The sequence below is a fragment of the Glycine max genome, chromosome 12 (genome assembly GCF_000004515.6).
Source record: "Glycine max cultivar Williams 82 chromosome 12, Glycine_max_v4.0, whole genome shotgun sequence".
NCBI lineage: Eukaryota > Viridiplantae > Streptophyta > Magnoliopsida > Fabales > Fabaceae > Glycine > Glycine max.
The window spans coordinates 21,337,357-21,361,205 of record NC_038248.2 but is presented as its reverse complement, the minus strand read 5'-3'; the positions used below and the strand labels follow the sequence as shown (position 1 = coordinate 21,361,205).

The 23,849-nt window shown below is 31.3% G+C and overlaps 1 protein-coding gene across 1 annotated transcript; it reads left to right on the top strand.

Moving 5' to 3' along the window:
- Positions 1 to 20,090: 20,090 nt before the first annotated feature.
- On the top strand, positions 20,091 to 22,322 carry LOC121173172 (uncharacterized). Its single transcript, XM_041007272.1, has 4 exons — positions 20,091 to 20,424; positions 21,171 to 21,303; positions 21,661 to 21,764; positions 21,852 to 22,322. Exons 1-4 carry the CDS (start codon positions 20,318 to 20,320, stop codon positions 22,135 to 22,137), a joined length of 630 nt encoding a protein of 209 aa, XP_040863206.1. The 5' UTR covers positions 20,091 to 20,317; the 3' UTR covers positions 22,138 to 22,322.
- Positions 22,323 to 23,849: the final 1,527 nt, after the last annotated feature.

The window sequence follows — 23,849 nt, the reverse complement described above, 5'->3', positions numbered from 1 at the left end:
TCCTAAAAACTTTGAGTAAGCCTATTTCACTTAATATTGGTGAAAGAGAAGAGGAAAAAGAGGGAAATCGAGTCCTATATGCTTGCTTAAAGCTTCCGTAATGCTTTCGTAAAATTCCTAAAACCCTAAATAAACATATTTCACTTAATATGGGTGAGAAGGAAGAGAAAAAACGAAGAAAGTCAAGTCCTATATGTTTTCATAAAGCTTCCGTAACTTTTCCGTAAAATTATGAAAGAAGGGGGGTGAACTTATCAGAAGGGGTGCAAATAGAAATTTTCAAATTTTTGAATCTAGGCCCATCCAGAATATTTTCGAAGCAGGGTTGCTTTTGGAAGAAGCTTTCTTCTGGAGGAAGCAACTCAGCTCGCCTGGGCAAGCTGAACTCGCTTGAGCGGCAACCTCCTCCCCTTTTATTCCTATAAATAGGCGAAAGGGGGTTGTTCCAAATATCCCTCATCCACCTGGCTATGCATTTCAGCTGTTTTGGGTGAAAAAAATTGTTTCCGTGAAGAAAATCCAAGCTGAGGTGCTTCCGTAACGCTTCCGAGACGTTTCCATGAGCAAATCCGTGAAGGTTTTCCGTCGTTCTTCACCGTTCTTCATCCGTTCTTCGTTTGTTCTTCGTTCTTCAACGGGTAAGTTTTGAATCCGAGACATTCAATTCATTTCTTGTTTTGTTAGCTTTCATCTTTATTTCGTTCACTTTCGATTTTCTTTTCTTCTGTTTTTAACAAGCTTTAACCGTTTATTTGAGCTGTTTTCTCACCTAATAAATGATAAAATGAATTTCAACCGATCATTTGTGCTGTAATCTCATTTAATCACTGTTAAAACAAAATCTAACTGATCGTTCACGCTGTAACCACGGTTAAACCAAAAAAAGCAAAATAATAAAATAATCAAAATATCTTGAAAAATAATAATAAAATAATCAAAATATCTTTGAATAAAATAATCAAAAAAATCAATCGGACGTTTTTCTTTGGAAGTTTCCTTGGATCAATTGACTAATAACCAAAGTGAAACTAAGGCTAAAATCAACTCACAAATCAAGCTTTGTCCGCAAAAATCACTAAAAACCGTTTTAAGGTCCAATGCCTTAAACAGTCCTCTTTGCTTTTATCGGTTAACATGGACCATTCAAAAGCATGAAATCAACATGTAACTTTACCACTTTTGCAAGAACTACGTAGGTCTGATTTCCTCATCACAATTGAGAATACGTAGGAGCAAAAGCCCCGCTTTTGTCGACCACCCCAAGAGATCGTTAATGGTCCAACGCCTTAACGTTTCTCTCCTTTCAAAAAACCAAGAGATCGTTAATGGTCCAACACCTTAACGTTTTTCTCCTTTCAAAATCAAAAGATCGTTTAATGGTCCAACACTTTAAATGACCTTTTATTCAGTCAAAATATATCTTGCAAAAAAGATAAAAACAACTTAACCAACGTTTAGCTCTCAAAGAACTACGTAGGTCTGATTTCCTTATCACAATTGAGGAATACGTAGAAGCAAGGAAAACACCCTTGTCGACCACAAAAAGATAAAAAAAAATATATATATATAAAAGGCATAAAAAGACATAAAGAGCGTAAAAGAGAAAATAACACAAATTGAAGTCATATTTGCACACTTGATTAAAGGCTGCCGTCCCTTGTGACGGACGCATGGGGTGCTAATTAACCTTCCCCGTACGTAAATACAACTCACGAACCTTTCACACTTAAAGTTCGTAGACCGCGTCTTTTCCGGTTTTTCCGACGTTTTCCTCGAATAAACATTGGTGGCGACTCAGTGCATTTTCCTTTCTTGGAAGACGCTCCTGTGAGCCCCGCGTTGCCCTCCCGCCGAAGGGTAGGTTGCGACAGATGGTATAACATTGTTTGCTGAAAACTTGTTTCGCTAGTCAGCGATACTAATCAGCAAGTGCACCGAGTCGCACAAGTAATATGAAACGGTAAGAACTGAGTATTGAATCACATGGAACTTGTTTCATTTAGAAAATATGCGTTCAATGAGCAAACATTTGTTTCAAGCAAGTAAATATTAAGAAGGGTTTTTATCTAAAGTTCTAATTAACTACAAATTTAAAATGTCTAAAAGTGAGAGGTAAAAACAGTCAAGTAAAAACGTTTGGTCATTCTACTGAACCTACATTGATGTTACTAAATATTTTTCTCTATTTAACGTTCTTTTAGTGTTCTTATGTCGAAAACAACTACCCAAACCAGGATCCCTCGAGTGAATGGGCCTAACTCTATTTAAACTTCGTCCTTGATCCCTCAACAAACTTAGTCTAAACAAGTTGCATTAAGATTACAACATAATATAAACTAAATCACTACACTCTGTTCCCAAACATATAGTTCTCTAGCCTACTCTATCAAGTTCTAAGAATTTAAAACACTTTCCAATGCTAAAAATCCTAACTTTACATACAAATGGGTGATCAAGCCACAAGTATGCAAGAAATAAGCACAGATAGAAGCAATGGACACATAAAAACAACTTTAAATAGATGGTAAGAGAATATTACATCAAAGTTCAATAGAAATCCCCAATAAGAGATTTAGCCTTCCATTGCAACTTAGCAACTTTTAGCACCAAGGACAGATTTTTGAAGAAAAACTAAGGTTACAAATGGTGGGGATGTCTCCTCCACCTTTAGAACCCTAAAATCACTCCTAAAACCTAAACTCTCTTGGAGGCTGAGGCTCTGTCGTTCTAGCTTCCTCTCCTACTCTATTTTTTCTTCTCTCCTCGGTGTCTCCCCTTTCAACTTCTATGTTTTAAAGGCTCCTTGATGTTTCAGATTCTGAAGGCTCGCTTAGCGCCATTTTATCGCTAAGCGTGAGTTAGTGAATTCTCGCTTAGCGAGCTGGGTGCGCTGAGCGCGAGAAGGGAAAAATGACTCGCTGGGCGAGCTTGCGGCACGCTGGGCTCGGGTATTTGTGACTGATCCTCTTCTAGGGTTTCCCCACACACTAAGCGAGTTGAGTGCCTCGCTTAGCGGATGTCACTCGCTAAACCCATATGCCTCGCTTAGTGAGACATCAGCTGCTTCACCTTCTTCTACTTTTATCTTGAAACTGAAGTTGATTCAACATTAATTCACAAAATGGGAGTATCAGCTGAGTAAAATCAAACTAAACATGAAAATATGTACAATCCTACAAAAAGAACCATAAATTGGGGGAAAGATGCTAATTTAATGAAACTATTCAATACAAAAGTTAGTCGTAAATGACGACTAATAAACATGTCCAAAGATCTTCTATTCTCATAATGCCTTATCATTTGGCTTGCAGTTTGCATTGATGCAAATAGTCTCTGCAACCTTTACTAGAACTATTTTTTTGTAGCTTGTTCCAATAGTCTTCACACGATACCTAGGCTTGTTACAAATTTTTCATTTAGTTAAGGCTCCATCATTGATATGATACAACATGCACCCATCCACATAGCAGTCAATCCTCTTAGCCTTCAATCCCAACTTCAATACTAACCTCTTTGCATCATAAATTTTTTTTGGCAGACTATCTTTTATAGGTGTTGCATCTAAAAGCATTTTTGAAATAAACTTTAAGTATTGGTCGGGAACATTCCAGTTGGACTTGCAAGCTAAAAGCCTCACCAATATTGATAATTTTGAGTCTGTTGCCCCTTCGTACAATGGTTCATTTGCTTCCACCAATAAATTGTAAAATCTTTGAGTATCTTCACTTGGAAGTTCTTCCATATTATTTGAGTTTGGAACTTCAAATGTCTGAGGTTGCCTGAAAGCATCACACACCATGTATTGCATTAACATAAATTGTGTAGAAGCATATGTTATATGAAGTTTTGATGATGCCAAAGATAAGCGCTTCTCAAGTTTAATCCAAGTCAAGAACTCAAAAATTCAAGAAAAATAATGAACTTAGTCCCTAGAATCTTAGAAAGCATTCCTTAATTGATGATGCATAGGTTTGGCCAAAGGATATTTTACAAAAGCTTTTTGTGATTTCAAATATATGGTATTTTCTCTCTGGTAATCGATTACCAGTGGCTAAATTCATTTCTGAAACAAATTTGCAAATTTTGAATTTAAAATTTAAAGCCTGTAATTGATTACACAAGGCTTGTAATCGATTACCAAAAATTTTAAATATTTTGTAACAACCTTCAGAAATTTGAATTTAAATTCTAAAGCCTGTAACCGATTACAACTTGTGTGCAATCGATTACCAGATATGAAAATTCAAATTTCAAATTTGAAGAGTCACAACCCTTCATAATCTAACTGTGTAATCAGTTACAACAATTATGTAATCGATTACCAATAAGGAATTTTCAAAAATAACTCCCAAGAGTCACAACTGTTTAAGAAGTTTTTGAATGACCTTCAAAGGCCTATAAATAGGTGACTTGGGACACAAAATTCCTTAGAGTTTTCTTGAAAAAATTGTCTTATCCTCTCAATACCAAATTGTCTTATAACTCCCAAAAAAATTCCTTGGCCAAAACACTTACAAATTCAATAAGGAATCTTGAGTAATCTTCAATTGTAATATCTTTCTCTTAAAGAGAGAGAATTCTTCTTCTTCTTCTTATTCAAAGAGATTGATTAAGGGATTGAGGGTCTCTTAAGTTGTAAGGTTATCTGAACACAAGGGAAGGGTTGTCCCTGTGTGGTTCATAATTTTGTAAAAGGCTTTTACAAGATAGTGGAAATCTCAAGCGGGTTGCTTGAAGACTGGACGTAGGCACAGGGCGTGGTCGAACCAGTATAAAAACTGAGTTTGCATTCCCTCTTTCCTTAAGCTTCTTTTATTTATTGCAATTTATATTTCACTTTAAAGAAGTTTATTTTGAATTGTTCTTGAAATAATTCATAATTAGGGTTTCATTATTAATTAAAAAGAGAGTAAATTTTAATTGGGGATAGTTTGGTATCTTAATTCAACCCCCCTTCTTAAGATACCGAGGCCACTTGTCTAACAAATTGTTCATGTTGACCGACATATTTTGCACTAGTTGAAGCATCCATGTAACTGTTGCTCTCATTTAAATTAATATGTGGCATGTCTTCAGCATGATCAGTCCAAATTCAATAATTAGACTTGAAACCATTTTTGTATAGGTGAACATTCACAACTCTATCCTCCCAAATCCTAGTACAATCGCATTTAACACACGGGCATCTGATCCCCCATCATTGTGATAACACTCTTATGGATTAGCTTTGATTGAAAACTCTTCAACCCCCTTGACAAAAGACTCTTTCAAACCGCTTCTACCACTATAACATCTATCATAAATCCAACGACGATTCCAAATAATATTGTTCATATTTTATATATTACAGGAAAAAAAATAGGAACATTCATGTTTAGTCATACATAATCTTAGAATGATCTCTATTATTAGTAGTAAGAATTCTGATCACATTTTAGGTGGGGAAAAAATGACATACCTATAATGTTTGAGTTTGTAAATGAACAAAGCATGAAATATAAATAACATAAACACATTTAGAATACAAAATTTTGAGCAACTAGAATAACAAAACCACAACTAACCTAAATAATAGAACGCAAGTGTGAGTAATGAAACGATCACCCAACACAATCTCAACTATCAAGCTGAGAGCGAGAGAGAAAGAAAAAAGTTTAAAAATCATTATCTATATATTTAAAATATATATATATAAAGTATATTTAAAAAAATCATCTAGTTAGTTATAAACAAAAGATAATAAAAAAAAACTGAAAATTCTTAATTGAGTTATATTCTATTATAGTCAGACTCATGAGACTTGTTTCTACCTTGCCAACCATTGGTTAGGAGAATTGAAGATTAATTAAAAAGATAAGTTATTCTCATCGAAGAAAGGTTTCTCTTTTGCTATTATTGAATTTTCATACGATGATTATTTAAGTTAGAGAACCAAGTGAAATAGGTCTACCATGCTTTGTTTTTTTTTCGCCTATTTTTTTCCTTTACCCAAATATGTACCTATAAAAATGTCAACAATATATTTTTTGGCACATTCTTTTCAACACTTTTTACTTGGCTAAAATTTAAAAAATTTGTTGCTCACACATGATATTTAATTATTATTTATCCTAATTTTTCATAGGTACATAATGAATATAATCGTATAAATAATGAATATTTCACTTCATGTTTTTAGTAAATGATTATTATGCATTCATTTATTGAAATTTATTTTTCCTTAACATTTTATAAAATTCTTATAGTGAATATTGCATGATGTCTTTTAACAAAAAAAAAAATATTTTAAATTACTTGTCATTTTACAAATCCAATGAAACATTTTTACACTACACTTGTTCCTTATAAGAACAACCAAAGGAACTATTATTTATGAAATTCAAGATGATAAATTATTTTATTAATACATGTTAAAACCTTATATGTCATAATATAAAATGGATAAAATATAAAGTAGAAAACTTTTTGCAGAGTCTTTACTTCTGAAAATAAAGACTCTTTCAATAACTTGTTTTTAATTGTTATTTTTCATTTATTTAATACATTAGGATTACCCATTTGTAACAAAATTACATGGACCAATTAATAAAAATATGTAAATTAGTTGATTTTATGGGATTTTATTTTTTTAGTAATATACCAATTTTTGTAAAGGTTAGTACAGTCAATTATATATATATATATAATTATGTCACAACTTTAATTAGGCCCAAAAGTAATAAAAAAAATATCATCGCCATAAATGACTTGTGAACATGAAAGTCATTTAAGCCCAATTAAGGGGCTTAGCTTTTAATCAAAACCTGTAAAACATAATGTGATTGTCAACTAGCCACCGTAACTCATTCTATATATATCCATTGAAGCATAATAGGCACTAATAATAAATTTATTCACAACCTTGTGAAACAAGCGAAATGGTTAACAAGGTGGTATATATATAAATATATTTAAAAATAGAAAATTAAACCATAAAAGGCAAACAAATAAAGGAGATGGGGGAGAGGTAGCTGGTTATGGAATTGTGACTTGCAATGAGTTATTGCTTCATGTCTAACGACAACAACCTTCTTCAAACATGTTGCAGCCAGTGCAAGTGTTAATATAAAAGCTACCTAGTTAATTAAAAAAATATTCAAACAAAAAAAAACAGAAACAGAAACATATATAAAATAACATTAAGGTACTTATTGACAGACATTATACGATAGAGTTCCATATTATAATAATGGACAACGAAATTAAGTAAATAAAATCCCAAGGGGATGAAAATCATACTAGATGATAATTATCATGTCATATCATATCCATTAACAACATAAGAAAAAAAAACTAAATAACAATAAGAAGATAAAAATAGACGAAAAAATTGAATGAAAACAGAGGAATAGGTCCTTCGAACTCAGATGAATCAAAATCGAAATAGTTAACAGATTTCAAATGCAATATGGAAATGAGAAAATTTCCAGAAAAACCAGTCAAAGAGGCACCCAAACACTCAACATCATAACAGTACTTAATCCGACAAATAGAACACTCATTTGACGTATGCATATTTTGGGCATTCCTGCACTGATTTAGGGTATCGTTTACACAAAAGATTACCTTATTTACTAGGACCATGACCCGTTATCCCACAACTTCTCGTTTCACTTTGTTTTTTCCACAAAACAAAACACACAAAATTAATTTAGGAGATACCTGTCTCAAGCATATGACGATGCATGAATGAGGCAAATAGAACAACACAGAGGACGCGCTTATGGGAGGCTGAAACGACATGACAGTGACGATAACTTTGGCGCGACGGAGTGACTCTCACTGCGACACAGGAAATACGAAAACCAATTAGGGTGAGGGCAACCGGGAAAGGAAAATTGAAATTATAAACCCAAATACCAACAACAATAACCAAGAGGCTGTTGTTTGGCAACAAGGAAAGCACAAATGGGGGAGGAGGCGGAGAAGAATACGAAAACACCACAATGACTCAGACGGCTAGGGTAAAGCTCTTTTGTTTTGGGAAATTTTAATTTTCGGTGGATCCCTATTCCATGGATATAATCCGTCGGAAATATCAACATTCCCACAGAATAAATTGCTCCGCTAATATCTGTCGGAAAATAAAAAAATTCCGACAAAAATTGTGTCCATGGGAAATAGTCCGTCCAAAAATAGGATTTTTCTTGTAGTGCACATTATGAGAGAAAAGAAAGCTTAAAAAGGAAGATGAGAATGAAGAAAAAGTGAAGATATGGGAAAAGAGAAGGCTTTGGAAATTTAAGTGGGGACTTGGGAGAATTCTAAACCTTACTATTTGCACCTTTGTATCTCAAAATACACCATCTTTCTTCTTTTTTACAACTAAACTCATTTATAAGACTTCAAGAATTTAACTTAAACCCATCAAAACCCACCAAAACATATCAAACACGAAAAACATAATATTTTTAATAAATTTTGTTATATCAAATTATAATTTAACTTTAATTTCTCTTGCATTAAAATCAAGCACATAGTCACAGAATTAAGAAAACTACAACGTTACAAGTTGGGTGAACCGACCAAGGCTAAGAGTGATGTACCAATCATTACCCCAAATGAGCTCTCTAAGGCTAGTGGTTTTATCTTTGCTTTCCCAACAATTTTTGGAATGATGGCTGCTTCATTTAAGGCTTTTCTACGAGATTTAGGGAAAGCAGGACATTTTGCAGGCAAGTCTGTTGGAATCTTCATCACCGCCACTTCCCAAGTTGGTAGAAAAGAGACAGATCGAGGAAGACCCTCTATCTGTATTTGTAATATTTAGATCAATTCCTAAAATGAATATGAATGAAAATAGATTTAAATATTATTTTAGTCCCTCAAATTTAGATAAGTTAACTTTTTAATCTCCCATATTAATTTGGATAAGTTAACTTTTTAATCTCCCATATTAAAAAGTGTTTGTTTAGTATGTGTAATTTGAAAATAATCCATTTTTGGTGTAAGACTATTTTATTGTGATCATTTTACGGTGAGTTTGGATAAAAATTTTCAAAAATGCTTATCGAAGAAGAAAATAAAATAAAAATTTTATTTCTCCATAAGTTCAAATTAACTTATGCCTAAGTCATAACTTATAGAAACTCTCTCGTGTTAACTCCTCCAAAAGTTGATTTTTAACACAAACATAAATTAATTTTAACTTATGAAAAAATATATTTATTTTTTCTTCTTATTTTATTCTCTTATAAGTAATTCTGAAATTTTTTATTTAAACAGACCCTTAATCTCACTGAAAACTACCAAAAAATGGACTGTTTCCAAATTAGAAGGACTCAAATAATCAATTTTAATTTAGGGGACCAAAAACAAACTTTGTCCAAATTTAAAGAATAAAAAAAGATATTTAAGAAATGAAAATATATTAATGATGAGAAATTGTGACTTACTGCAATCATTCATATGGTTGATCATGGAATGATATATGTTCCATTCAAAGATCAAGATGATAGTACATTTGGTGCTGGAACTTATTCTAGAAGGGTGACAGATATGTTACAGTTGAGGAATGCATTTTTCCAGGGGATTTATATGGCCGAAATCACAAAGAGGCTCAAGGGATTTGCTGCATAATGTTGGAGGGATGTACCCAAATAGTGCTATTGAAAATTGCTACTTATGTTTTTTAGTCTTAAATGTGTGAATTCTGCTTTGGTTTTTGCATGTTAATGATTGTTTCTTTTCAAAAAGAAAAAAGTATGGTACTAAGACTTGTTTGTCTGATACATGGTGGAGAATTGGTTATTAGTATTTGTTACTATTTTGTCCCCTTTTATATTTCCCTTTCATGAATATTGAAGCCAATAAGCAAGCACTTGCACATTTTAGAGACATGTCAACTGAGCTAAAAGCTAGTAGCCATTGCTTGATTGTGATTGAGCAAAAAAGAACAAATTTATCTGAGAATATGTGTCAACTTATCCCTTAATTAGTTTGCATTGTGGCCTTAGGATATTGAGGTGAAATTTATAGATAAGCAATGCCTATCAAAGAAATCTGAATTGTTACTGAATATACATAAAAAGATATGTCGTAGAAATGAGAAATCCAAAAGCAAAGACGGTTAATGCAGCAAGCGGTTCTAGTTCATAATGAAACATGGGATTGAGGAGCTACCCCTGCCTCCTTCGTTCTTTGTGATAAACTTTTCTCCTTTCTATTTAGATCTGTTTTTCATGTCAGCCAATTTACTAATTATTTCAATTTCTGGGCCATTGTGTACCACTTTTATTTCTTGCAGACCAATTTCCAAAATTATATTTTTATATATATATAATTTGGTCTAATTTAATTAAAAAATTTCTCTGATTCTTTTTTATTTTTGTGTCTATCGATTTTTAGCTTATTCAGTTTTTTATTTTATAGTTTATTCAGGATTCAATAGTTTAAGAAAAGATAAAAGTTAAATGTAATTTATAAGGTAATTTAATACTACGTTACTTTAGAATCAAATTGGAGATTTACTTCAATAATTTATGTTGAACTTTAATGCAAATATTTATTTAGCTTGTATCATTCTGGTACAGCTTGTACCATATACATGGCATTATCAATAAAAACTTGTTTTTTCTTTGTTAAATTTTTTTTCCTTAGAAAACTATTGAGGTAAAATTATGATTATAATTAAAGAATAATATTTTTTTAAAATCACATGTATCTTTGAGTTGAAACAATAAATAGAATTAAAATAAGTTGTTTTAATGTGATTCAATTTACCTTTTTTCACCTAGATAACATCTTAGAATTAAAAACACGATAACAAATAATGAAATAACAAATAAGTTAAAATGTAAATTTGATCTTTCATAATTCATAATCGTGGTTGTTTAATTTTAAAATTAAGAGATTTAATCCATTAATTTTTGAAAATAACTAATTTTAGTTTCCATCATAATTTTAAATGTTAACATAACTTAGTTTTTATTTTATTTTTTAAATGCTGAATAAATAATCTAATTTAATAAAAATAAAAAATGGCACGACGTCGTACTTCAGCATAGGAATGGTTCCATGAGGTGATGAACACTGCCCCATGGTGATGGACGTCTCTGGCTCCCCCGCATTGGAGAACATTCCCTAGGGTACCTCAACGTCATGGGAGAGAAGATATAGCACCTCCGGGAAGCGATCTCCACCATATGAATGGCTATGATAATATACACGTGGGTTGTTTTTCTTTTGGTTGAACTTCTGAACATTGTATAGATAAAACTCTTTCAAATCTTATAGAGAACTATTTTTTTATTAAATATATGTTAAATCATTATTTACTTAGGTTTTTAAAAATAAAACAAAAAACTAAAATTATGCCGTTCAATGTTAACAAACAAATAATCAACTTTGAAAATATGGATGAGGGATTGAAATCACTTATTTTAAAAATTTGGAGATTAATGAATAAATGTCTTAATTTTAAAATTGAGGAATTAAAATTATTAATTATAAAAATAAAAACATGAAATTTACATTTTAACTTAACAAACAAAACATATGCATTCAAAGTCCAGTTTATTTTTATTCACAAAAAAAAAGTCCAACTATTTTCGGCTTATATTTTTTAAATTTAAAAAGGTATAATGGTATTTTAGAGTAGATCAATATTTATCAACTCTCATATGAAAAATTCATATTTTTATATTGTTATGTCTCTTATCTTTATTTTTATTATAAGGTCCAATTAATTACTAGTTTTATTATAATTTAAAATTTTGGTTAATTTAGTTAAAAACATTAATTTTGTCTTTATTTTTATTATAAGGTCCAATTAATTATTAGTCTTAATTTTGTCTTAATTACCAATTTTATGTTGTTTTACGATAGTGATTCTAAGACAGTTTTGTAGAACCGTCTTATAATATGATGCAGTGAGATTTTTGTAATTAAGGAAATGAAAATAGTTTTTTACGACGCATATTCTAAGACGGTTATGTGAAACCGTTTTAGAATGTGTCTCGGTAAAAATTTTGTAATTAGGGGAATTGAAAACGAAGACGGTTTTATGTATAAAATTGTCATCGTTTTCTCTTAATATTTTTTCTCATCTCGCCCTCGAACACTCTCCTAGCTTCGAGCTATCTCCAACTTGCCCTCTGTGAACCACTGTCCTACCTTCCTCGTGGCGCAGCTCCGTGCGTCGTCTGCGTAATTGTGGTGTGCATATTGTCATACAAGTAATCTATTACATTTTTGTCTTCATCCAATTAAGGCTTTTGTTGTTGGTGGTGACTTTAGTTGTGTTTGCTTCCTAAAACCATCTCATTTGTAGATTCATACATGTATTATATGTTATATTGAGTTTGTGAAAAACTCTTTTAATGCAACAATCTTCCTAAACCTTTTGAAAAACCCTACTTACTACATTTTGGTACTCATATTGTGAAGAAATGCAGCATTTTTTTGAATTGCAACAAGCATTGAAGTCTGTACAAAAACGATTTAATGTTGAGGTTTATTTTCGATACTATCCTTGCTCGTCTTTTGGTAAGAAGTTACCAAGTAGGATATGTGAATATTGAATATGTTTGGTCCTCTTAATTTTAAGCCCCTTTTTACCTTTATTTATGTTGTTTGATCATTGAAGGTGACAAAAGTAGATAGTTATTCCATCGGGAACAATACTGTAATGTTGAAAAAAATAGTTGATTTGATGAGACTTTTTTTCAAGGTTGCAACATCGAAAATTCTAACATGGAATACCTTATATATCGAGTGAAACCAAATAAGAAAAAACCATTGTAATGTAACCAAAATAAGAGAAGCAAATGAAAAATGAAAGGCAAGCCTAAATGTCTCTTCATCTATAGGCCAGTCTAGGGCACACTAATCAGTTTCAACTGTATCTAAGTGCAATGATTGCAAATTCCAACTTCTAAACAGGTCTCTCTTCAACTTGGATACTAGATTCAGGTGTCTTATTTCATGTTATAAGAGAATCATAGACTATTCAACAATTAGGTCCCTTTGAAGGTATAGACAAAATCTACATTGGTAACGGATAAGGTTTATCCATAAACTCTGTTGGTTCTTCCATTTTTACTTCTCCTACTAATCCTAGAGGTGTCTTTATCTTTAAATCAAATCTTATATATGCCATCTATTACCCAAAACCTTATCAGTGTAAGTAAATTAAAACAACACCATGGTGTTGTTTTTGAGTTCCACCCTAACCACCATGTTGTGAAATCATAGGTAACCAAGAAGGTCTTACTTCAAGGCTCAGTTCGTCTTGATGGTTTTTATGTGTTCCCAAATCTTCACCTACAAAGCTCAATTGTTGGTTCAACCTCCTTGCTTTATTTCTTATTCTGTAAATGCTTCCAATTCTAATTTTGAGTTTAATAATGCTTTTATTGCAAGAATTTGTACTAGCACAACTTCTCAAACTTTGTGGCATGTTAGATTAGGCTATCCTTGCTCTAATGTTCTCAATCTTGTACTTCATCATTGTAAGATACATGCTTCAAATAAAAATGCATTTGAATTCTGTGTAGCATGTTATACTGGTAAATGACATAGGTTACCTTCAACTTTGTCTAAAACTATGTACAATTAACCCTTAGAATTAATCTATAGTGATCTATGGGGTCTTGTAGATATTCCTTCGACAAATGGTTTTCTTTATTATATGGCTTTTGTTGATGCCTACTCTAGGTTCACATGGCTTTACTTGCCTAAAGATAAATGAGATGCTTTTATTGTTTTTCAACAATTTAAGTCAATATATGGTTGAACTCCAATTCAATTCCAAAATCAAAAGTGTGCAAACAGACTAGGGAGGGGAGTTTAGCCACTAATTTGTCCCCATACACATCATGAAAATGGTGTGGTGGAAATAAAACACAAACATATTATGGAATTTGGTTTTGCCATTCTAAAACAAGCTTCCTTACCTATTAAATTTTGGGATTTTGCTTTCATAACAACATCATGTTTGGTTAATAGATTACCCATTGCTTCTTTAAATTTGATGTTCCTTATATAGTTTTATTCAAACAATCACCATATTATAACTTTCTCAAAACTTGTGGTTATTCATGTTACCCTTTTCTTAGACCTTACAACCAAACAGAAGTTTAGGTCTCGTGAGTGTCTCTTTCTAGGGTATTCAACATCTCACAAAAAGCAACACTCACAGTGTTTCCATTTATAACTCGCATATTTATTCCACTCTTGAGAGTAGCATCAACAATTTCATGTGCATTAGAAGTCTTAACCTTCACATTGTCAAAGAAGGGAAGGTCCTGAACTTCCACAGTTCCAAGTTTCTTTAATCCAAGAGCAAATGCACCAGCAAGACCATGAACACGGTGTGCAATGTTCTTAAGGTCTTCAGGTCCATGATACACAACATACATGGCAGCCATTTTTGCAAGTAGTACCTAAACAAAACCAACCAGTACAAAAAATATCATCAACCAAGTCAAACAAAATAAAAAAACAGCTCGAGGAACACACTAACACAAGGCTTCATGCTAATCCATCCTTAGCAGAAAGTTCCAAAACAAAAAATATGATTTGAAACATGAATACATAGTTGAAAAAATTAGAGTTTAATTTTGATACATTGACAATATAAAAATTTGATATACTACCAGTCGGTGAAAAATCACCTTGAATATAACTTTCTAAGCAATTATTACCAAAGTTAACAATCTTACAATACATAGCAATCCATAATTAGACAACAACGAATAAAACCTTTCTACTATTAGTGCATTCTACTTCTAATTACTGCAAAAGACAACAATCTTACCATACGTGAAAATCCATGCTTCGATAACAATGTAAAAAACCTTTATTCTAGCAGTGCATTCTAATTAATACTGTAAAAGTCATCAATCTTGTCGTACTTAACAATCCAAGATTAGATGAAAGTGAAACGAGATCGTCTTCGAATCATACTTAACAAATCACCTTGAATATAACTTTTTGAAACGAGATCGTCTGGAATATGATGCATTCTAAGATGGTTTTGGCACTGAAATCATCTTAGAATGTGTCACATTCAAAGACGATCTTCTTTCAAAATTCATCTTAGAATGTGACACATTCTAAAACGGATAGAAAACCCTAATCATAGACACCTAGACATTCTACAACGGTTCATAACCGACATCGTATGTGCAAAACAACTATCATAAAAGGTCGTTTCTATAGTAGTGTGTAATATATTTTTCTCTATGTCATGCCATTCTATATTTGACTTTAATGAAATGTGTTTTTCCTGAAGAAAAAAAAGTAATTAATGCATGAAATATTTCATATTGAACCTTATAAAAAGAATGAAGTCACACTTTTAATTTAAACCTTATAATAAGAAAATAAGAAAAAGATATAGTATTAATTTTGTCTCACCTCTATATAAGATTTTATTAACTAAATAAAAAAAATGGAGATGAACGTATATAATTTTATTAGGATAACAGAAAAAAAGTATGAAATATTGAATAGCTACATACTTTTTATTACACATAAAAATTAATGTTAGTAGCTAACACAATTAATAATATTTGTTATATTATTTAAATTTTCAGTAGTATTGATTAAATAATAAATATCTGTGATTTGTTAAAAATTTAGGGATATTGTTATAATTTATTCAAAATATTATTATAAAAGTTGATAACGTACATGTGAATTTGTGATTGACTGTAATATAAAAAGTCTTTTTTTTTACGCTATATATAGTGCATAAACTTTACATTTACTCTTACATTTTAAAAATAATAATAATTCAGAGTGCAAATATTTAAAATTTGAGTAAACAAAAGAATTTCGATATAATTTTTTTAAAAAAACTAACAATTATTTGAAGTAAAAAGAAAGAAATCTAAACATAAGAAGTTTTGAAAATTAATTTTAAATTTAAAGCTTTTGAAAATATAAAAATAAGCGGCAATAACGAATAATGTAATAACCTTTCAAAAAAACGAATCATGTAATAATATATAGGATCGGTTCGCATTCTCGCCATTTCAGCCTTCAACTGTTTGTTTCAGTTAGCTGAGAGAGTGGAGAAGCAGAGAGGTCTTGGAGTATTGATCATCAATGGCTGTCGATGTCTATATTTTGTTTGCGCTTTTCAACCCTTCTTGTTTTCACTAATAGTCGATTATTTTTGTGCTGTGCGATCTTATTGTGATGTTTGTTTTAAAGAACAATTCAAGAATTTGATGCAAATAGATTTACGAATTAATAAAATTACAAAAGACTACAACACTGACTTCAATCATCTTGCAATTATGATCTTTTATGTTCCTTTTTGGGATAAGAGCGTTCCCCCCTTTTCTTTTGTACTATTCTCAATGATGTTGCTCCTTTAATTTCCCATTTTCATTTTATTCTCAAGTGAATTACCCAGCAAGTTTCTTCGAGCTTTAATTCACAAAAAGGAGATTTTATCATTACTTTGACAGGTACTACTCACTGCATGGGCATGAAGAAAGACTAGCAAAGGCAGTGGAGAAAGGGACTAACTCCCAAGAAGGTGGTGAGACCAAACTATGGCAGGCATGTGTTTAGGTTTCAATTAATAGCAGTTCTAATCCAATAATGCAATCCGTTTATCTCATAGCATAAAATTGAAGCATTGTTTTCAAAGTGTAACTCAAAATCATTATTCTTGCTATCTGACTTTAGCATTAGTTGAACTCAAACATCCTGTTAGCCTATGCTCCTTCATTATGACCATATATATTTTCCAATCTTTTTTTTTATGAGTTGTATTACCCAATCTAGGAATAGATTAAAACAGAACTAGTTATTCTGTTAGGAAGATATATTTTTCAGTTTCTGTTGTTATTATCTGTTCTATTAGCCCCTTGTAGCCTTCTTGAGTTATTCTATATAATAAGAAGAGCATTATTCAGTTTATTTTCTCTCTTCAAATTACAATACCTTAATTTTATTGAACACACACAAGCAGGGCTACGTGAAACACTATCAACAACAGCGGAACTTGCTAAGCTGTGTGAACCCGACAGGTTCAAGAGTGACGTACCAATCATTGCCCCAAATGAGCTCTCTAAGGCTGATGGTTTTTTCTTTGGGTTTCCCAATAATATTTGGAAAGATGGCTTCTCAGTTTTATAGATGCAACTGGAGATCAATTGAAAGCAGAACCGCTTGCAGGCAAGTATGCTGGAATCTTCATCACCACCATTTCCCAAGGTGGTACACAAGAGACAATGTAAGACCCTCTACATGTACCTCCCTGACCCGTAGCGTAGATTGTTGAATGGGATTGGGAATCTATTTTAGTATTAACCGAATTTAGGAGGGGGTTCCAATTCATATCCGAGCGTGGGTGCACTTCCCATCTGTTCCCGGGCTTTGACGTAAGTAATTTTTGGATCAATTCCTAAAATGAATGAAAATAAGTTTAAATATTTTTTCAGTCCCCCAAATTTGGACCAATTTTTCCTTTTGATCTCCCATATTTAAAAGTGATTTTTAGTCTAGGTAATTTGAAATAATCCGTTTTTCTTATTGTGGTCATTTTAAGTTACATTCGGATAAAGTTTTTCGTATGCACTTATTGAAGGAAATAAAAAAGAAAAAATGAAAAAAATCAGTTTCTCTATAAATTAAAATTAGGTTATGCATCAGCTTACTTGTAGAAACTTTCTCATATTAACTTATTTAAAAGTTGATTTTTAATTTGTGCAAAAATTATTTCAATTTATTAAGAAATTTATTTTATTTTTGTTGTTATTTTCTTCTCCTATAAGTAGTTTTTTGGAAAAGTTTATCCCAACAAACCCTTAGTCTCCCAAAAAGTAAAAAAAAGGAGTCATTTCCGAATTAGAAGAACTAAAATAATCACTTTAAGTTTAGGGGACCAAGAGCAAACTTTGTCCAAATTTAAAGCATCATTGAAGACATAAAAATATATTAATTATATGAGAACCTAGACCTACTGCAATCACTCAGCTGGAAAATCATATATTGTTATATGTTTCAACGGAAATTCGATACTCATACTGTACTAGCAAGGTCAATAACATCAAGGTGGAAGCGAAAGGTGAAGAAGGTACATTCCAGCGAGGGGTGTTTTTGGCCGTCATGACAAAGAGGATGTCAAGGAAGCCGCTGCAAAATGTTGGGGGGATGTACCCAAATAGTGATATTGAAAATTGCTACTTATGTTTTTTAGCCCTAGACTAGATGTGTTGAGTTCTGCTTTAATTTGGTTTTTGCATGCTAATGATTGTTTCTTATCAAAAAGAAAAATGTTTGGTGCTAAGATTTGTTTTTCTGATACAAGGTGGGGCATTGGTTATTAGTATTTGTTGTTTTGTTCCCTTTTCTTATATTTCCCATACATGAATATTGAAGCCAATAAGCATGTACTTGCACATTTCATAGATGTCAACTGAGCTAATAGTTACCCTATGCAAGAAAGAAGTTGAACTTGGTTATTTACATGTGATGAAGATTGCCAAGTTAATTTGAAGAAATTTATCTGAGGATATATGTGTGCAACAAATCCCTTAATTAGTATACATTGTGGCTTCAGTATATTGAGGTGATATTTATAGATAGGCAATGCCTATCAAAGAAATTTGAATTGTTAGTGAATATATATCTAAAAAGTTATGTCGTAGTAAGAGAAATCCAAAAGAAGTAATGATGGCTTAATGCGTAATGGGATTCAGGAGTTAACTCACTCACCCTTGCCTCTCGACTCCTTGGTTCTCTGCAATCAACTTTTCTTTTTTCTGTTTGATCTATTTTACAAGTCAGCCACTTTACTTATCATTTCTGTTTGATCATGGGATTCAGAAGTTAACTTACTCACCCTTGCTGATAAAATATGTACATTACTAGTGACTACCTTAGTATATTTTTTTATACATTTTTAATGATAGACACACGTTAAAAAGTAAAATAACTATTTACCCTACTATTTAGTTTAAAATTTGATGATATTTTTAATTTTTCAATATAATTAGTTAATTCTCTACAAAATATTTATAAAAGTATTTTATGCATGCATAAATAATACGTATATAATTTCAATAAATATAAGTGCTCTTACAAAAAGTTATACGGTCAGCATTGGAACTTAGAGTATTTATTTTATCTTCTAAAGTCACAAAGATGACAATGAAGATTTAAAATTAGTTCTCTATTTTTTTTTTACAGTTGTCTATTATATCCCAAAAAGAGGGGGAAAAACTCTAATTAACGTTAGAAAAATATAATTTTTAAAATAAAAAATATAGTTTAATATAACCATTTGAGGAATGCTAGAGCACCTTCTTGATGACATTCTCCCTCAAATACTTTATGATTTGTTATAATTTATAGAAAATTATCAACTAGTAGGTTTCACTTCTCATTCCATATAAATCAAGATAAAAAATCATTAAATGAGAAATAAAATCTATAAAAAAATGTTAATTTTTAATAAATTTTAACCAATCATAAAAAAATATTAGTAAGAAAGTGTCAGAAAAAAATGTTACGAGTCTTTCTCCGACCATTTTGTAAGATATGACTATATTCAAAATTAATATATGACTATACATGATGCACGAAAAGTTACATACCTTACTAAACAAGAAAATTAACCCCAAAATTCTTCTCATTCTTCAATTCATAAGATAAGGACGGATTCAAGACAAAAACATTAGGAGATTGAATGATGCTATATAGAAAATTTTCTTGATGTGTCTTTTGAAACGATTAAAGATGACTGACTTTTTCCCCTTTCTATAATGCATTATCTTGTAAATTTTCCTTCTATAGTATTGTACCCTTATATATTCATTGAAAATATATTGATTTTATAAGGTTAAGGTTAATCCTAGTAACGATAGATTCGCTAAATTTATTTTTTTTCTAAATTGGCCACTCTAGGTGGCGGTGACTTTGGCGTATGGATCACAATTATAATTACCCAGTAATTTTATTTTTAATTTTATTGACCGTTTATTCAAACAAATGAAAAGCCACCGTAATGGGGAAACAAAAAAGTCATTCCCATATTCCTGCATATATTTCCTATCCATTCTTCATATTCCTAGTTTTAAACAGACTTTACATATTTCTATCTTTGTGTTCTTTTTCACTCTCATCTATGTCAAATAATCTTTGTCCAACTGGAAAGTCATAACCTCGGTTTGTTTCTTAAAAGTGGTGTTAGGAAAAGTAATGTAGTTATTTAAATAAGTTGAGAGATGATAGCTAGAATCAGAGTCTTATTCCTTAAATCAGTAGCCGTATTACTGGGTTTCTTCTTCACTTTACTTCTCCAAGTTTGCTTTTCATGATGCAAATTGAAAAGAAAAAACCCTCTAGACCAATGTGGTCATATGCCATTCGTGATGCTCTTGCATGTGTAGGAGTCAGTGGGTGGAAGAAAGCTTTCAAGTGGTACTTTAAGACGTTTTTTGATAGTCCTCATATGTAGCCATGTTTATTGAATTAGAAATCTGAGATTCAAATCAAGATGTTAGTGTTACAATCAATATATATATATATATATATATATATATATATATATATATATATATATATATATATATATATATATATCTGTGTGTTTAGAAATCTGAGATTCAAATCAAGATATTGTGTGTGCACCTAGGTAAGATAAGGCTTATGAACCTGTTTGGATACTAATCTGAAAGTCTTTTACAGCTTTTGAGAACTTCTCTCTAATGGAAAAAAAAATTATGTTCCAGTAAAGAGAACCTCTCAAAAACACTTATACCTTGTATCCAAGAAGATCCATTGATTATATTTGTATTGAGGATGAAATGGGGCGTCCAACATGACATTTCATCAAATAGTGAATTATAAAGTATTGAAAACATGATGCCAAATAGTGTGCTTTTTCCCTTTTTTTTGGCTAGCTCCTTTGGACTTACAGCTTCTTCTTTTCCTAATCTTTTCTCAAATAAATGGAAACTTTAGAACTATACTATGTACATAACTATTTTAGTCAACACTACCAAATGATGCCTTGATGTTTCTATAGATCTTTTGTCTGCTGAGAATCTTTGTTTTATGTGTATCAATTACATGAGTTGATAACGCATTTCAAGATGTATAGAAAAATCCTAATAACAAACCTGTAACAATTTCAAGCTGATGTCAATTACTCTTCAACTTTGCAGCGAGAACCTGATAATGCAATTTCAAGCTCAACTAAATATCCAAAAGAATAGGAGGCGTGTTATTATTGTGCAATCACGTGCAGATATTGCTCAACTGCTCGAAATCGACAAGTTAGAGAGTGCTTTTTCTAGGGTAAGTTATGTTTAATGTTAATATATATATATATACACACACACCAATATGATGTGTTATGATTTGTAGAAATCATGCCCTTTAAGCACGTGGTTACGGGTTTAATTCCTAAGTTTGTGTGTATGGAAGAGTATCTGTTGGTAGACGTTGGTCCTTTAAATAGATTTTCATACCTTAAGGGATTAATTATTCTGACTCTCGGCTGGAAGATACTTGAGCACCCAAAAAATATTTCAAGCCATGTTTATTTTGCTATGATATATTGCTATTGTTTTACAATTATTTGTTCCCTCTGAATCTCTAATCAACAAGTTAATATATGTTTTGGATTGTTTATATTTTCCCTTTAAAATTTAGGTGGATCAGCTATGTAAAGACACATGTTTATTGACTGCATATGATCTAATTGATAATTTCTGTGAATGCCTCATCACCAACATGTCCTTCATTAGCAAATGCAGGTACTTACATCAGACTTTGTTACCTCAATTTATATGCAGGATTCTGTGTAAGTGATATATATAACTTTGCTGTAAGTTTTATTGCAGTTCTGTACACAACTTGCCTATAAATGTTGTTGTGGCAATTGCAAGTCTCACATATGCTTCTTCAAGATGTGGTGAATTGTCACTTTTGCATCTGATAAGAAACTTGTTCAGAGAGAGATATGGAAGGGAATTTGACATTACAAATGTGGAACTATTTGCTGGCAACTATGTGGACTTGCCGTTGAGGAAAAACCTGAGCAACTATAGTGTACTAGAAGATGAGAAACTCATGTTATTAAATGAAATAGCTCATGAAAACTTCAACCAACAACTTGAGAGACTATGATGCGAACCCTTTTCTTACAAACCGTAGGAGCGATACTTTGAGGGTGCTATTGCTAATTAGCATCTGAAACAGAACTATTTCACTGAGGTCAGAATCAAAGTTGTAGCTTGTATATACTGTAGAAAATTTCCATCTATTTTGAACATTTCATTATGTTTTAATTTATTTCCAACATCTCTTAATTAGATCCTAGTGAGCTGTTTTTGTTTTGACAAATGACAATAAAGTAATGGGTTAAAGATTTCTGTTTTCTATGACAAATCTTGTTTTGAACATAAAAGGTTTCGTGAAACTCTCGATTGAGTTCTTTCATTCACTACCAGAAGGAATGGTAGCTCGGAAGACAATGTTCAGTTAAAATAGATTACCAATACCAAGAATCTTCATTTACTAGGAGATCCCAAATGGCATGCCTAAAACACCCAGAATGAAAATTGCATATTTTGATGACATACATGAAGATGAAAACTCTGAACCAAATAAAAATCACTAGCGAACATGGCAGAAAAAGCTTGGTGTCCAAAGTTCCAAAATAAAGACAGAACTTGTTTCCTATTTTTATGGTCACTTTCAAGACACATATGTGCAGAAACATTATGTTGCATCTAAATGTTAAGAATGAGATTGTATTAGGCAAGCTCGAGCTTTGCATCAATTATCCTTCAAATATTTAGTTATTGGATTCTATTCAATGAAGAGATTGAGAAAAGGAAATCATTTTGCTTTCATTGAGAGTTGAATTCAAGACCTCCCGCTTACTAAAGCGGTGCTCTAACCAACTGAGCTATGAAAGCCTTTTGTCCAATGATTCGTCAATTTATAAGTAAAAATTTATTATGGGACTATAATTTTTTAGATACCACGTCGTGATCACCAGTAGTGTAAATCCTTGGCCCACTATTAAATATTAATTTGCCTCTATCAGTGTATTAAGTCAAAACTAATTCTTAGCTACACCTCCCAACTTTACTAATATATCTATTTTTTTTTCTCAAAAATATCAATTTTTTGAAATACTTTTTGGAAGTGTAAAATTTTTAACATGCAAAAAGTACTTTCTAGAAGTGTTAAAAAATATTTAACACTCTAAAAAATACCTTCTAGAAGTGTTAAAAATTTTACATTATGAAAAATATTTTTCGGAAGCCAGTTTTAAGAAAAAATTGAGAAACCAAATTAATTTTATATTTTTTTCTCCAAAAATATCCTTTTTTTATAGAAAATACTTTTTTGAAGTAGAAAATACTCTCTAGAGGTGTTAAAAATTTAACATTGTCAAATATACTTTTTGAAAGCCAATTCTTAACTAGGATTTTTTGTTAAACCTTTATGAATGAAAAAAAATATGAAGAGAAGAGATCCTACTAAAAGTAACAATCAGGTTACTCAACAAAAATTAGTTATTGATAAAGTTTATAAAAACTTTGCACTAATAGCATGTTAAAAAAGGCTTACATTATTCTATCTCCAAACCTATAAGTCTACAACCTACTATTTTATTGGGAGAGATTTCATTATTCAATTTGTATCTTGAATGATTCTATTGAAAAAATAAAAAATAAAAAAGAATAAAAGATACACGTGGAGATGATAAAATTATGAGTGATTGACCATTTTGAATATTTTTATAAATAAAATATCAATGAGTTTTTTTAAAAAAAAGTTATCCAGATAGATCTCTTTTGACCATTGATCAGTCAAAATTAATAATT

Coding starts and splice junctions, on each gene's coding strand:
- LOC121173172 (XM_041007272.1), top strand. CDS start 20,318: ATGATGCAAATTGAAAAGAAAAAACCCTCTAGACCAATGTGGTCATAT. Junction 20,425..21,170: donor TGGAAGAAAGCTTTCAAGTG/GTACTTTAAGAC, acceptor TCAACTTTGCAG/CGAGAACCTGATAATGCAAT. Junction 21,765..21,851: donor TCCTTCATTAGCAAATGCAG/GTACTTACATCA, acceptor GTTTTATTGCAG/TTCTGTACACAACTTGCCTA.